We start from the raw sequence: 15,532 nt of genomic DNA, 5'->3' as shown, positions 1-15,532 counted from the left end.
CGGCGAGCTTGGCCATGGCGGTTGCGGTGGTGGCCGTGGCAGATCTGGGTGAGGATGGGAGAGAGAGGCCGAGAGGGAGAGGGGAGAGCGAGGGGGCGGGCAGGCGGATCTGGGTGGGGTAGCTAGGGTTCGAGGGGGAGAGGGGAGGTCTTATCGCCTCAGGCGTCGCGAGCGGAGGCGGCTCGGTGGCGACGCGAGCGCGCGCCCTCTCGGTCGGGTGAGCAGTGATGAAGACGACCGAGGGGGGAAGTGGCTGCGTTAGGCCGGCCTGTTGAGCTAAGGCCCAATGGGGCAGGGGAGGCCTTTATTTCCTTTTTTATTTTTCTGCTTTTCTTTTATAGAGAGGGTTTTTTAATATTTGGGGCGCCGAAATGATTTTTGTAAAATATGGGAATTGCCCACGTAAATACAATGCAATGTTTCGCACTGCCACAATAAGTTTGGAAGAAGTTTGAATTAGTTTGAAAATGCATAAAATGGGAAAGCAAATTAATTTGCTAAGTTGGCACTGTTTTAATTTGCTATAGTCCATCTTAGCTTGGAGGTGATGTTGTTTTCTTAAACAATCATTTGTTATGGAATTTTTACTAAATGATGGACTATTTTACAGCAACTTTTGTGCAACTTCAAAATTCACTTGCAAAATGAATTTGATTCCAAAGTGGAATTTCAATGAGATTTGAATCAAGGGGTGATCAAGCAATGCTTAGTTAGCTTAATCATAGAGGTTTACTGTAGCATGACACTGGGGGTGTTACAGGAGGATATCCCAACAAACCTCCCCTCCGACTCATGAGAGGGGCACCGCCATGCCCGCTACCTAGTAACATGCTTGTAGCTTCTCATTTGGTAATATCTTGGTCATCATATCTGAACCATTCTCATTTGTATGGATCTTCTCGAGTTTGAGCAACTTGGAACTCACAACATCTCGAATCCAGTGATACCTCACATCAATGTGCTTGGTTCGAGAGTGATATCTTGAATTCTTGGCAAGATGGATAGCACTTTGACAGTCACAAAACATAACATACTTCTCTTACTTCATCCTCAGCTCTTGCAAGAAGTTCTTCATCCACAAAACTTCCTTACTAGCATGAACTGCTGCTATGTACTCAGCTGTAGTTGATGTAGAAACACATTTCTGCACTCTTGATTGCCATGACACTGCTCCCCTTGCATAAGTCAGCAGGCATCCAGATATGGACTTTCTACGATCCTTGTCACCGGCATAATTTGCATCAGGTATCCGTTCAGAGGCGGCCGTGTCATGAGAGCCGGCCTTTTAGATCCAAGAACAATATGTATGAGTTTTCGTGCCGAATATGCATACTGTTATGTAGTATGTGCAGTTTGCTTGCTCCGAGTTTTCTAGATGATGATTTGAAATAGTCCTTCCATGCTTCAGTCGTGTTCTGTATTAGTCGTATTTTTATAGTCCATTTATTGGATCTCTATTTGGTCTCAGAGCACGCAGGCTCATTTGTTGTCTTTCGGTGGTACCAGGAGGTAAAAACTCTAATGCGTAAGTAATAGGTTTCAAATGGTCATTTATGCCGACGTCTATCTTACTTGGCTCATTTGTTTTTGTCCCTTGATTTGAAATACTGAAATGAACATCATGGATCTTTGTTTGGCGCATAAAAGATCTCTAGGTTGTTTTCTGTATTCATATAATTATATTCTGTCAGCAGGGATCATGCAATTTCCCATCATATTCTTCACATCATGATACTAACATCAAACCAAGATTGGTGATATTGTGGCCCGTTCTTAATCCGTATATACTAATAGAAAGGTGATTGAGGTGCAATGCTTCTCTTTACTTAAATTCATTATCCAACCTATAATATTTCCTTGAGTCTTCTGTTAAATTTGTACCCTAACAAAAAGTTTAATACTACAAGAGAAACTGTCTTTTTATATTTGTTTGAGGAATTATGTGTGAACTGGTAATGAATTGAGTGTTGAAGATGTCCATTGTTTGCAACTAAACCATTGTGTATTGTATGTACCTGCCATTGGAGCATTCATTCACGCCAATATCAGTTTCAGGTCTGCAAAGTTTGAAATGATGGCATTGCCACTGCAAAGTAAAGGTCATACGAAGCTATAACCGAGCGTGGCAAACGCGCTTGTTCCTCTACTAGGATTCGTACGTGTTTGGACACGGGAATGGGCAAAGTGATGGGTCTCACCTGCTGGCCTGTGAGACCCGGTCTCGGAATTTTTTTTCGTCTATATCTATTGGATACATATATGATGCAAATGTTTTCTTCTCTGTTGTTTGTGTTGGTCGACCAAATTTCAACGTTTTTTGTGGGTAGATTTGCTGCATGGCCGTCGAAATTTGCGTGGGGTGTGAGTGACGACCGCCGCACGGCAGCACGTCGTCGGGCACCACCCACCTTGTCCGGAAGCCCAAGCCGCCGCAGCCGCAAAAGAAAAGAAAACGAAAGCATCCGCGCTGCGCTGACCGCACGCTCCACCTGTTCAACGCAACGCCCGCCTGGGGAAGGAGGAGGTCATCCTCACATCCGCCATGATCCAGCACCTCATAGGTCATGGCGACGAAGATGCTGAGGCAGCACCTCCCCCTCTTCTCCTATTTATACGGCACTCAAGTGCCTCACCAGGCAGAATAGCATTGTGTTCCTCCAAGTAGCGCCAGGAAGACAAGCTCAAGCTCTAAAACTAGAAGTAGCGCCAACACCAAGCAGCTTCTTCTGCTTAGGCCTCCTCCTCCTGGTTCTTGGTCTGACGGTCATCTTCTTGTTCCCACCAGCGATCATGTCTTCCTCTTCCACGCCCGTGACGTTTGAGAATCCGAGGAAGGTGATGAAGAAGGTGTTGTCCTTGTCCCAGTTCGAGGGGGACGGCGCCACCATCCGCCGGAGCATCGGCGGGTAAGACACCAATCGTGATGAATTCTGAATTTCTCATTATGGGAAGCTGTCCTTGACCTCAGTCTGTCTCTTCTTCCTCCTTCAGTTGCGAGCTCCGGAGCCTGGACTTCTTAGGATACCCAAAAAGAAAAATGTTTCAACTTGATAAGCTCAAACCCAAATCGGAGAAGTGCGTCTTCATAGGATACCCAAAAAGAAAAATGTTGGGTACACCTTCTATCACAGATCCGAAGGTAAGCTATTCGTTCCTGGGAATGGATCCTTTCTAGAGAAGGAGTTTCTCTCGAAAGAAGTGAGTGGGAGGAAAGTAGAAAACTTGATAAGGTAATTGTACCTTCTCCCTTATTGGAAAGTAGTTCATCACAGAAATATGTTCTTGTGACTACTACACCAATTAGTGAGGAAGCTAATGATGATGATCATGTAACTTCAGATCAAGTTACTACCGAATCTCGTAGGTAAACCAGAGTGAGATCCGCACCAGAGTGGTACGGTAATCCTGTTCTGGAAGTCTTGTTACTAGACCATGACGAACTTGCGAACTATGAGGAAGCGATGATGAGCCCAGATTCTGCAAAATGGCTTGAGACCATGAAATCTGAGATAGGATCCATGTATGATAACAAAGTATGGACTTTGGTTGACTTGCCCGATGATTGGCAAGCCATTGAGATTAAATGGATCTTCAAGAGGAAGATGGACGCTGATAGTAGTGTTACTATCTAGAAAGCTAGACTTTTCGAGAAAGGTTTTTGACAAAGTTCAAGGTGTTGACTACGATGAGATTTTCTCACTCGTATCGATGCTTAAAGTCTGCCCGAATCATATTAGCAATTGCCGCATTTTATGAAATCCGGCAAATGGATAAACAAAACTGCATTCCTTAATGGATTTAAAGAAGAGTTGTATATGTTGCAACCAGAAGGTTTTGTCAATCTTAAAGGTACTAAGAAAATATGCAAGCACCAGCGATCCATCTATGGACTGGTGCAAGCATCATCTCGGAGTTGGAATATACGCTTTGATAAGTTGATCAAAGCATATAGTTTTATACAGACTTGCGGTGAACTGTATTTACAAGAAAGTGAGTGGGAGAGGTGCTTTGTGATGTGTCTGATCTTCGGGGAAATCCCAACGCAGCTCACAAGTAACATATAATGCTAACACTTTCTGAAGGAAATATGCCCTAGAGGCAATAATAAAGTTATTATTTATTTCCTTATTTCATGATAAATGTTTATTATTAATGCTAGAATTGTATTAACCGGAAACATAATACATGTGTGAATACATAGACAAACAAAGTGTCACTAGTATGCCTCTACTTGACTAGCTCATTAATCGAAGATGGTTATGTTTCCTAACCATAGACATGTGTTGTCATTTGATTAACGGGATCACATCATTAGGAGAATGATGTGATTGACATGACCCATTCCATTAGCTTAGCACCCGATCGTTTAGTATGTTGCTATTGCTTTCTTCAATACTTATACATGTTCCTATAACTATGAGATTATGCAACTCCCGTTTGCCAGAGGAACACTTTGTGTGCTACCAAACGTCACAACGTAACTGGGTGATTATAAAGGAGCTCTACAGGTGTCTCCAAAGGTACAGGTTTGGTTGGCGTATTTCGAGATTAGGATTTGTCACTCCGATTGTCGGAGAGGTATCTCTGGGCCCTCTCGGTAATGCACATCACATAAGCCTTGCAAGCATTGCAACTAATGAGTTAGTTGCGAGATGATGTATTATAAAATGAGTAAAGAGACTTGCCGGTAATGAGACTGAACTAGGTATTGAGATACCGACGATCGAATCTCGGGCAAGTAACATACCGATGACAAAGGGAACAACGTATGTTGTTATGCGGTCTGACCGATAAAGATCTTCGTAGAATATGTAGGAGCCAATATGAGCATCCAGGTTCCGCTATTGGTTATTGACCGGAGACGTGTCTCGGTCATGTCTACATTGTTCTCGAACCCGTAGGGTCCGCACGCTTAAGGTTTCGATGACAGTTACATTATGAGTTTATGCATTTTGATGTACCGAAGTTTGTTCGGAGTCCCGGATGTGATCACGGACATGACGAGGAGTCTCGAAATGGTCGAGACATAAAGATTGATATATTGGAAGCCTATATTTGGATATCGGAAGTGTTCCGGGTGAAATCAGGATTTTACCGGAGTACCGGGAGGTTACCGGAACCCCCCGGGAGGTATATGGGCCTTAGTGGGCTTTAGTGGAAGAGAGGAGAGGTGGCCAGGGCTGGGCCGCGCGCCCCTCCCCCCCTAGTCCAAATAGGACAAGGAGAGGGGGGCGGTGCCCCCCCCCTTCCTTCTCTCTCCCTCTTTCCCCCTCCCGAATCCTATTCCAACTAGGAAAGGGGGGAATCCTACTCCCGGTGGGAGTAGGACTCCTCCTGGCGCGCCCTCCTCCTGGCCGGCCGCACCCTCCCTTGTTGCTTTATATACGGGGGCAGGGGGGCACCTCTAGAGACACAAGTTGATCCACGTGATCATATTCTTAGCCGTGTGCGGTGCCCCCTTCCACCATAATCCTCGATAACATTGTAGCGGTGCTTAGGCGAAGCCCTGCGACGGTAGTACATCAAGATCGTCACCACGCCGTCGTGCTGACGGAACTCTTCCCCAACACTTTGCTGGATCGGAGTCCGGGGATCATCATCGAGCTGAACGTGTGCTAGAACTCGGAGGTGCCGTAGTTTCGGTGCTTGATCGGTCGGGCCGTGAAGACGTACGACTACATCAACCGCGTTGTGCTAACGCTTCCGCTGTTGGTCTACAAGGGTTCGTAGATCACACTCTCCCCTCTCGTTGCTATGCATCACCATTATCTTGCGTGTGCGTAGGAAATTTTTTGAAATTACTACGTTCCCCAACACTTTCAATCTACAAGGGTATGCAGACACACTCCCCTCTCATTGTTATGCATCTCTTAGATTAGGTTTTGGGTGTTTGTAGGATTTTTTTTATTTTCATGCTTCATTCCCATCGAGTACTTCAACATTTAACCAATTTAGAGCAGCTATCTCTGATAAATACCCATGGGGCCTATATGATGCTACTGGATTAAGATTTTGGTACATGGAAAACACTGCTTGGGTGCCAGTGCAGTGTGATGATGATTTAGTTTTTATGTTTGGAACACACACCGATAGTAAGTCAATTGAGCTTCCACTTTCTTTCACCAAATAACTTTGATATTTGATATCATCAATCTTTCCCACTGACTATAAATTCAGCCTTATGTCGGGAACATTCCTCACATCATCAAGCACCAATCTGCAACCTATGTTTGTATCAGTCCATATAAAACCCTTGCCAATAATTGTTGATGAACCACTATTTCCCATCCTCACTTGGCCAATAGCACCACTAGTGTAAGATGTGAAATACTCCTTGCTTGATGTGATGTGGAAGGACGCACCTGAATCCATGATACGTCCATTTTGCATCATGTTTTCTTACTATTATTTATAATATTTTTATCCATAATAATGCTTTTTGGAGTAATTCTAATGCCTTTTCTCTCATAATTTGACCAAGAGGGACAATTCCGGCAGCTGGAAATTTGGACCTGGAAAAGCTACGTCAGGTCACCTATTCCGCACAACTCCAAATAAGCTGAAACTTTACGGAGATTTTTTATGGATTATTTGAGAAATACTGGAGCCAATAAACACTAGATGGGGCCACCAGGTGTGCACAACCCACCTGGGCGCGCCAGGCCCCCCAGGCGCGCCCTGGTGGGTTGTGGCCTCCTCGGGCCACCTCTGGTGCCCATCTTCCGGTATATAAGTGGTTTTGACCTAGAAAAAAAATAAGAGGAGGACTTTCGGGACGAAGCGTCGCCGCCTCGAGGCGGAACTTGGGCAGGAGAGCGATTCCGCCGGAGGAACTTCCCTCCCGGAGGGGGAAATCATCGTCATCATCATCACCAACAACTCTCCCATCTTGGGGAGGGCAATCTTCATCAACATCTTCAACAGCACCATCTCCTCTCGAACCCTAGTTCATCTCTTGTGTTCAATATTGTTATCGGAACTATGGATTGGTACTTGTGGGTGACTAGTGGTGTTGATTACATCTTGTAGTTGATTAGTATATGGTTTATTTGGTGGAAGATTATACATTCAGATCCATGATGCTATTTAATACTCCTCTGATTATGAACATGTTTATCATTTGTGAGTAGTCGCTTTTGTTCTTGAGGTCACAAAAGAAATCATGTTGCAAGTAATCATGTGAACTTGATATGTGTTCGATATTTTGATAGTATGTATGTTGTTATTCCCTTAGTGGTGTCATGTGAACGTCATCTACATGACACTTTACCATATTTGGGCATAAGAGAATGCATTGTGGAGTAGCAATTAGATGGTGGGTTGCGAGAGTGACAGAAGCTTAAACCTTAGTTTATGCGCTATTCCGTAAGGGAGCGATTGGATCCAAAAGTTTAATGCTATGGTTAGAATTTATTCTAAATACTTTTCTCGTAGTTGTGGATGCTTGCGAGAGGGTTAATCATAAGTAGGAGGTTTGTTCAAGTAAGAACAGCACCTAAGCACCGGTCCACCCACATATCAAATTATCAAAGTAGTGAACACAAATCAAACCAACATGATGAAAGTGACTATATGAAATTCCCGTGTACCCTCAAGAACGCTTTGCTTATCATAAGAGAACGTTTTGGCCTGTCCTTTGCCTCAAAAGGATTGGGCTACCTTGCCGCACTTTTGTTACTATTATTGTTACTTGCTCCTTACAAATTATCTTGCTATCAAACTACTCGATACTTACAATTTCAGCACTTGTAGACAATACCTTACGGAAACTACTTGTCATTTCCTTCTGCTCCTCGTTGGGTTCGACACTCTTACTTATCAAAAAGAGCAACAATTGATCCCCTATACTTGTGGGTCATAAATCCACAACCCAACTCATGGCATCATCACGAACAACACTATAGTATTCTTCATCTTCAATGACTAGATAGTCCTCATCTGTTGCAGTCATGGTTGAACTTCTCTCAGCCATTTTCTTGATTTTCTTCGCAAGTTTCCCCTCTGCAAGCTCTCTTTTGTACTTCCTGCACTTGCTCTTTATGTGTCCCGGGTTTCCACAATGAAAGCAAGTAACATATTTTCTCTGTTTGATTTTGATCTCCCCTAGATTTACTTCTACCTTGCTGAAATCTCGTGTGACCATGTCCACGATTCTAATTCTTCCCATGGGTTTTAGCCACATATGCATAAAAATAAGAGACATCACCCTTTTCATTCTTTCTGGCTTCTTCATTCAGCATGCTATTCTTCACCATCTCCAAAGTCAGCTTCCCATTTGGAGTTGAATTGCTAAGTGACACAACAAGTGTGTTCCAACTGTCAGGCATGGAACTCAGCAGCAATAATGCTTGCAGCTCATCCTCAAAGTTGACCTCATGGATGAAAATTAATTTATATTGCATTGGAAGACATTCAAGTGCTCAATCACACTTGTGCCATCTCGGTACTCAAGCTTTGCAAGTCTTTTGATCACCGATGCCTTGTTCATTGATGTCTTCCTCGCATACATAGACTCCAACTTCTGCCACATCTCATACGCATTTGTGTCATTTTCAACATGGTGGGATATAATGCGGTTGATGTACAACCGAATCATACCTACTTCCTTTCTGTGCAACACTCTCCATTCTTCCTCCATGACACCGGTGGGTATCTTGTCTTTCACAATTGGCTCATACAAATACTTGCAATAAAGGATGTCTTCCATCATGGGCTTTCCATAGTGAGTAATTGGAAGAATCAAGTTTTATAATACCACTTGTAGTAGCGCTTTATTCCAAAGCGATTGTGAGCAACACTTCCAGTAACAATCAAGTAACTGGGATTAGTAACCTTCTAAGCAACCAAGGCTATGATAGCCCTCTGATGGGAATCATCTTACAAATGCGCTTATGGTTAACTGAATACTGCAGCGAAAACAAGGTAATCTCAGCACCACATCATGTACTAACTCGAGGATCGTTGCTCAACACGGAAGGAGACATATGCATCAAACATATATGGAAATACTAGGTTTAGTCTAAACCTAGGACATCTTCTAGGTGCAACCAGCAGCCAAGCAGGACAAGTACTAGCTGATTTCAGCAAGCAGCTAGGGCAAGTCCTATGTTCTCTCAACCCAGATTTTCAGTAGCAAGCATCAACACAGAGACACCAGATTTTACGTGACCCCCGCCCCCAACTTGAGGGGGAAACCACAGGCCTAACCACTGAAATCCTCTTCCACTATTATCAAATATGGGATACAACAAGTTCTTCCCTAGATAGCACTAGAGGATCTCGTACATCAAGATTTCTGAATCTTGGATGAACTCAACAAGATTTGGGCTCAAGAACTAGGGATTGGAACAATCTCACAAAAGATGGTGGAACCGGAGCTTGCAGGAGACAAGGTAATGGATCTGGACCATCACAACCTTGGGGTGGAGCTCCCTTTGCTTCTTCCTTCAATCTTCCTCTTCTTCCCTTCCTCTCTTGGTTTTCTCTCTTCTTCCCCCTTGGAAGATAAACTGATTTTTCTTCAACCTTGATGGTGGCTGCTAGATGGAGGGTAAAGTATCCCCATCCACTCACATGCAAAGTCCAAAATGACCCTAGGTAATAACCCTAATGGGTAATGGGCTTCTGTACCTCTTTGGGTTGCTTGAAAAGCTTTAAATGGTCATGTCCTCACAACCCACATGAGGAGGATATCCCAACAACCCCCCCCCCCCCCCCCGACTCATGAGAGGGGCACCGCCATGCCCGCTACCTTGTAACATGCTTGTAGCTTCTCATTTGGCAATATCTTGGTCATCATATCTGAACCATTGTCATTGGTATGGACCTTCTCGAGTTTGAGCAACTTGGAACTCACAACATCTCAAATCCAATGATACCTCACATCATTGTGCTTGGTTCGAGAGTGATAGCTTGAATTCTTGGCAAGATGAATAGCATTTTGACATTCACAAAACATAACATACTTCTCTTACTTCATGCTGAGCTCTTGCAAGAAGTTCTTCATCCACAAAACTTCCTTGCTACCATCAACTGCTACTATGTACTCAGCTTCTGTAGTTGATGTGGAAACACATTTCTGCAATCTTGATTGCCATGACACTGCTCCTCCTGCATAAGTCATCAGGCATCCAGATGTGGACTTTCTATGATCCTTGTCACCAACATAATCTGCATCAGGTATCCGTTTAGAGGTGGTCGTGTCATGAGAGCCGGACTTTTAGATCCAAGAACAATATGTATGAGCTTTTGTGCCGAATATGCATACTGTTATGTAGTATGTGCAGTTTGCTTGCTCCAAGTTTTCTAGATTATGATTTGAAATAGTCTTTCCATGCTTCAGATCCATTCTGTATTAGTGGTATTTTTTTATGGTCCATTTATTGGATCTCTATTTGGTCTCAGAGCACGCAGGCTCATTTGTTGTCTTTTGGTGGCACCAGGAGGTACAAACTCTAATGCTTAAGTAATAGGTTTCAAATGGTGATTTATGCCGACGTCTATCTTACTTGGCTCATTTGTTTTTGTCCCTTGATTTGAAATACTGAAATGAACATCATGGATCTTTGTTTGGCGCATAAAAGATCTCTAGGTTGTTTTCTGTATTCATATAATTATATTTTTTCAGCACGGATCATGCAATTTCCCATCATATTCTTAACATCATGATACTAACATCAAACCAAGATTGGTGATATTGTGGTCCGTTCTTAATCCGTATATACTAATAGAAAGGTGATTGAGGTGCAATGCGTCTCTTTACTTATATTCATTATCCAACCTATAATATTTCCTTCAGTCTTCTTTTAAATTTGTATCCTAACAAAAAGTTTAACACTACGGGGGAGACTGTCTTTTTATATTTGTTTGAGGAATTATGTGTGAACTGGTAATCAATTGAGTGTTGAAGATGTCCATTGTTTGCACCTAAACCATTGTGTATTGTTTGTACCTGCCATTGGAGCATTCATTCACGCCAATATCAGTTTCAAATATGCAAAGTTTGAAATGATGGCATTGCCACTGCAAAGTAAAAGGCCATACGAAGCCATAATCGAGAGCGGCAAAGCGCGCCTGTTCCTCTAGTAGGATACGTGCGTGTTTGGAATTGGGAATGGGCAAAGTGGGTCTACGTGCTTCAGGATTGGCATCGCCACGTGGCATCCATCGAGATGGGTCTCACCTGCTGGCTTGTGAGACCTGGTCTTAGATTTTTTTTCCGTCTATATCAATTGATACATATATGTTGCAAATGTCTTTTTCTCTGTTGTTTGTGTTGGTGGACCAAATTTCAACGTTTTTTGTGGGTAGATTTGCTGCATAGCTGTCGAAATTTGCGTGGGGTGTGAGTGACGACCGCGCAAAGTCTCTTTTACCGATTCAGGTAGCTACCAGTGAAGCATCGACCGGTCATTTTGCCCGTGATTCGTGCTGTGGTGGCCCACATCCAATGTATAAGAGTGTATTTGTGTCAGTTAATGTTTTGTATACAGTCAAATCAATGTCAGATAAATAGTGTCCATGCCAGTAATTTTCGGAGTGGGATGTACGTATGCATGCAATGTCTCTCCCCTCTCCCTCTCCCAAACAAATCCATGCATTTTATTTTTGTTTACATATTTAGATGGCCAATTTTTTTACAGTAATGCTCTATGATATATTTTTTTCACATATTCAAACTCATGAACATAAAATCTTTAGAATAAGACCAATCTTGAATATATTTAAACTAGTTTAATTTTTACTATTTCAATCATATCAAAATATTAATTTCACTCATTTCAAATTTCAATTTTCAAAATAATTGAAACCACTTTTCTGAATATAGTTTTCTTAAGTTGTTGAAACCAGTTTGTGTGAAATATATGAAATGGTTTTTTAACTTATGAAACATATTTCATACTTATTTGAATTTTAGGGAAATCATTTTTAGGAACATAGTGAAATTGGATATATTTTTGTGTAATTATAATGTAACTTTTCATTGAAATTAGTGAAATATGTTTTTTGAAATGAGTGATATCATTTGAAATAAGTAAAATTGGTTGTTTCAAATGAGTGAAATCTAGTTAAAATTTGAGTGAAATATGTTTTTTCAAATGAGTGAGATCCGTTTTCTAAAATGAGTGGAACTGAGTGTGAAAATATGTTATTCCGATGTGTGAAAATATGTCAAATTGGTTATTTTACAAAATGTGAAACTTATATTTGTCGACATGTGAAAGTTATTTCACTCAACTTATTAAAATTTTAGGGAAATCATATTTTGGAACTGAGTGAAATTGGATTTTGAATGTAATGGAAAGATAACAAATCATTGAAATGTCAAATGACTGAGAACTATTTTTGAAATTAGTGAAATCTTTTGAAATTAGTGAAATCCATTTTCTAAAATGAGTGAAATAAGTTGAAATTAGCATTTTTTATATAAGTGAAATATATGTTTTGAATTGAGTGAAATCCGTTTTTTGAAATCAGTGAAATTAAAACTAGTTCAAATGTATCCAAAATTGAGTGAAATCAGTCTTCCAAATCAGTGAAATGTGTTTTTTCAAACTAGTGAATTACTGATTTTTTTAAATACCTGAACCTTGTTATTTAGAATTTTTAAACTAGTTATTTGAAACAATCTAAATTTGGGTTATTATGTAACTTTTTATGGTGAGTGAAATATGTTTAATGAAGAGAATGCTTTTTAGAAATAATTGAAATAGGTTTTTGAAATTATTGAAATCAAAATTTTCAAATGATTGAAATATTTTTTCTTGCAAAACGAGTAAAATCGATCTCTTAATGATTGAAAGAAGTTTTTGTAATGAGTGAAATTATATTCTTAAATGAATGAAGCGAGTGAAGTTAGTTTCTAAGTGAAATTATATTTTTAAATGGGTGAAATTATGTCCTTAAAATGTGTGAAATCAGTTTTTAAACATGTGTGTTTTTAAAGCAGTGAATCATATGAAACAAGTAAGTCAGTTTTTGGAAGGAGGGGAATCAGCTTAAAGATATGGGTGAAATATGTTTTAAAAAATGCATGAAATCTATCAATTGAAATGAGTGAGCTCGTATATTTTAAATGAGTGAATTGTTATTTTGAATTGACTGAAATGATTTTTGGAGACGAGTGAAATTTGTTTTCACTTTGAGTGAAATATGTTTTTTGAAATCAGCGCAATTGAAACTAGTTCAAATGTATCCACAATTGATCTTATTTTCAAGGCCTTCTCACTATGAATTCAAATATATAAAACTATTCAAAATTGGAGTTTTCATTCAAAAGATATTTATCATCCAAATTTTCACAATGAAACTAAATGGAATTCTTTTGATGGGGAGAGAGAGAGAATATTTTAACTTGCATGCAACCGGCCTTCTCTTAACATTTTCTCTCTCTCATGACAAAAGCTGACAATAGCATGCAAAGGTGCCACATGTATTTCCATTGTATAAAGTTGCTGCTGAGATTAGTAACTTATACCTAGGGAACCGCACAGATCTTGATGAAACTGACTAACGATGGATGCAACACCAGTACATACCAGCTCTGGTAAATTTTCCTAGTCGGTGACGACCGCCCCACGGCTGCACGTCGTCGGGCACCACCCCCCTTGTCCGGAAGCCCAAGCCGCCGCAGCCGCAAAAGAAAAGAAAACGAAAGCATCCGTGCTGCGCTGACCGCACGCTCCACCTATTCAACTCAACGCCCGCCTGGGGAAGGAGGAGGTCATCCCCGCATCCGCCATGATCCAGCGCCTCATAGAGTCATAGGTCATGGCGACGAAGATGCTGAGGCAGCACCTCCCCCTCTTCTCCTATTTATACGGCGCTCGCGCGCCTCACCAGGCAGAATAGCCATCGTGTTCCCCTGGCATCCAGGAAGACAAGTTCAAGCTCTAGAACTAGAAGTAGCACCAACACCAAGCAGCTTCTTCTGCTAGTCCTCCTCCTCTTGGTTCTTGGTTTGACGGTCGTCTTGTTCCCACTAGCGATCATGTCTTCGTCTTCCACGCCCGTGACGTTCGAGAATCCGATGAAGGTGATGAAGAAGGTGCTGTCCTTGTCCCAGTCCGAGGGGGACGGCGCCACCGTCCGCCGGAGCATCGGCGGGTAAGACACCAATCGCGATGAATTCTGAATTTCTCATTATGTGAAGCTGTCCTTGACCTCAGTCTGTCTCTTCTTCCTCCTTCAGTTGCGAGCTCCGGAGCCTGGACCCGTTCCTCCTGCTGGACGAGTTCTCCGTCTCCAAGCCCGCCGGCTTCCCCGACGACCCCCACCGGGGCTTCGAGACCGTCACCTACATGCTCGATGTAAGCATCTTCTTCTTCTTCCATCTCGTGTTATGTTCTATTGATATTGCCCGCAAGGTGTTTGCTAAAATGCTTTCTTGTCTTTTGGCTTTTCTGACGATGCAGGGGGCATTCACCCACCGGGACTTCTCGGGGCGCAAGGGCTCCATTAGGACGGGAGATGTACAGGTCTGATCTACTCATCCAGTTCTTCAGACAAAACACCTGAACCATTTTATTTTACATGAGAACTAACATTGCATATGAATGCTCTGTTTCTCAATAGTGGATGACTGCAGGGCGCGGCATCGTGCACTCGGAGATGCCGACGGCCGACGGCGTGCAGAAGGGCCTGCAGCTCTGGATCAACCTCGCCTCCAAAGATAAGATGTATGTATCATGACAATGGTTATTTGCATATGAAGTCAACTTCTTTACATGACAATGATCAACCACTCGCACACTAATTCTGCTTATGCAAATGCCCATTCATTGATGCCAGGATCGAGCCGCGGTACCAGGAGCTCGAGAGCAAGGACATCAGCCAGGTCGAGAAGGACGGTGTGGCAGTGCGGATCATCGCCGGGGAGGCATTCGGGGTGCGGTCGCCGGTCTACACGCAGACGCCGACCATGTACATGGACTTCACAATGCAACCAGGGTCGCAGCTCCACCAGCCAATCCCCGAGGGCTGGAATGCCTTTGTGTACATCATCGAGGGGGAGGGCGTGTTCGGTAAGGAGGGTGCAGCATCGGGGAGCGCGCACAACTGCCTCATGCTTGGCGCGGCACTACTAGAAAAAGGGCTATAGATGGGATTGACACTAATGACGCACCAGACAAGCGGTGCGTCATTAGTATATACTAATGGCGCACCACCTTCTGATACGCCATTAGAGTTGAAACTACTAATGGCGCACCTGGCCCAGGGTGCGCCATTAGTATCAAAAAAAATTTAAACTAGTGCGCCTGTCCAAACATACTAATGGCGCATCCAGACACAGTGCGCTATTACTAGTTGTAACTAGTAATGGCGCACCTGTCGAAAAGTGCGCCACTAATGTTGTTTTTTATTATATTTTTATTCCTTTTTTTGCAAAACTACTAATGGCGCACTGTTCCACCATGCGACATTACTAGTTTAAACTAGTAATGCGCACTGTGGAACAGTGCGCCATTAGTATGTTTTTTTTTTGCAAAACTACTAATGGCGCAACACCAGAAGGTGCGCCATTAGTAACCTG

At 42.4% G+C, this 15,532-nt stretch overlaps 1 protein-coding gene across 1 annotated transcript; it reads left to right on the top strand.

Annotated features, from left to right (window-relative positions):
• The first annotated feature begins 2,790 nt into the window (after positions 1-2,790).
• Positions 2,791-15,319, top strand: LOC125553130 (pirin-like protein). Its single transcript, XM_048716916.2, has 6 exons — positions 2,791-2,906; positions 13,795-14,106; positions 14,192-14,309; positions 14,415-14,477; positions 14,575-14,678; positions 14,791-15,319. The coding sequence occupies exons 1-6, from the start codon at positions 2,791-2,793 to the stop codon at positions 15,098-15,100; spliced, it is 1,023 nt and encodes a 340-aa protein (XP_048572873.2). The 3' UTR covers positions 15,101-15,319.
• Positions 15,320-15,532: the final 213 nt, after the last annotated feature.

This window comes from Triticum urartu, chromosome 4A (assembly GCF_056163025.1).
Source record: "Triticum urartu cultivar PI428250 chromosome 4A, HENAU_Tu73, whole genome shotgun sequence".
Taxonomy (NCBI): Eukaryota; Viridiplantae; Streptophyta; class Magnoliopsida; order Poales; family Poaceae; genus Triticum; species Triticum urartu.
This window is presented reverse-complemented; position numbering and strand designations above follow the sequence as displayed.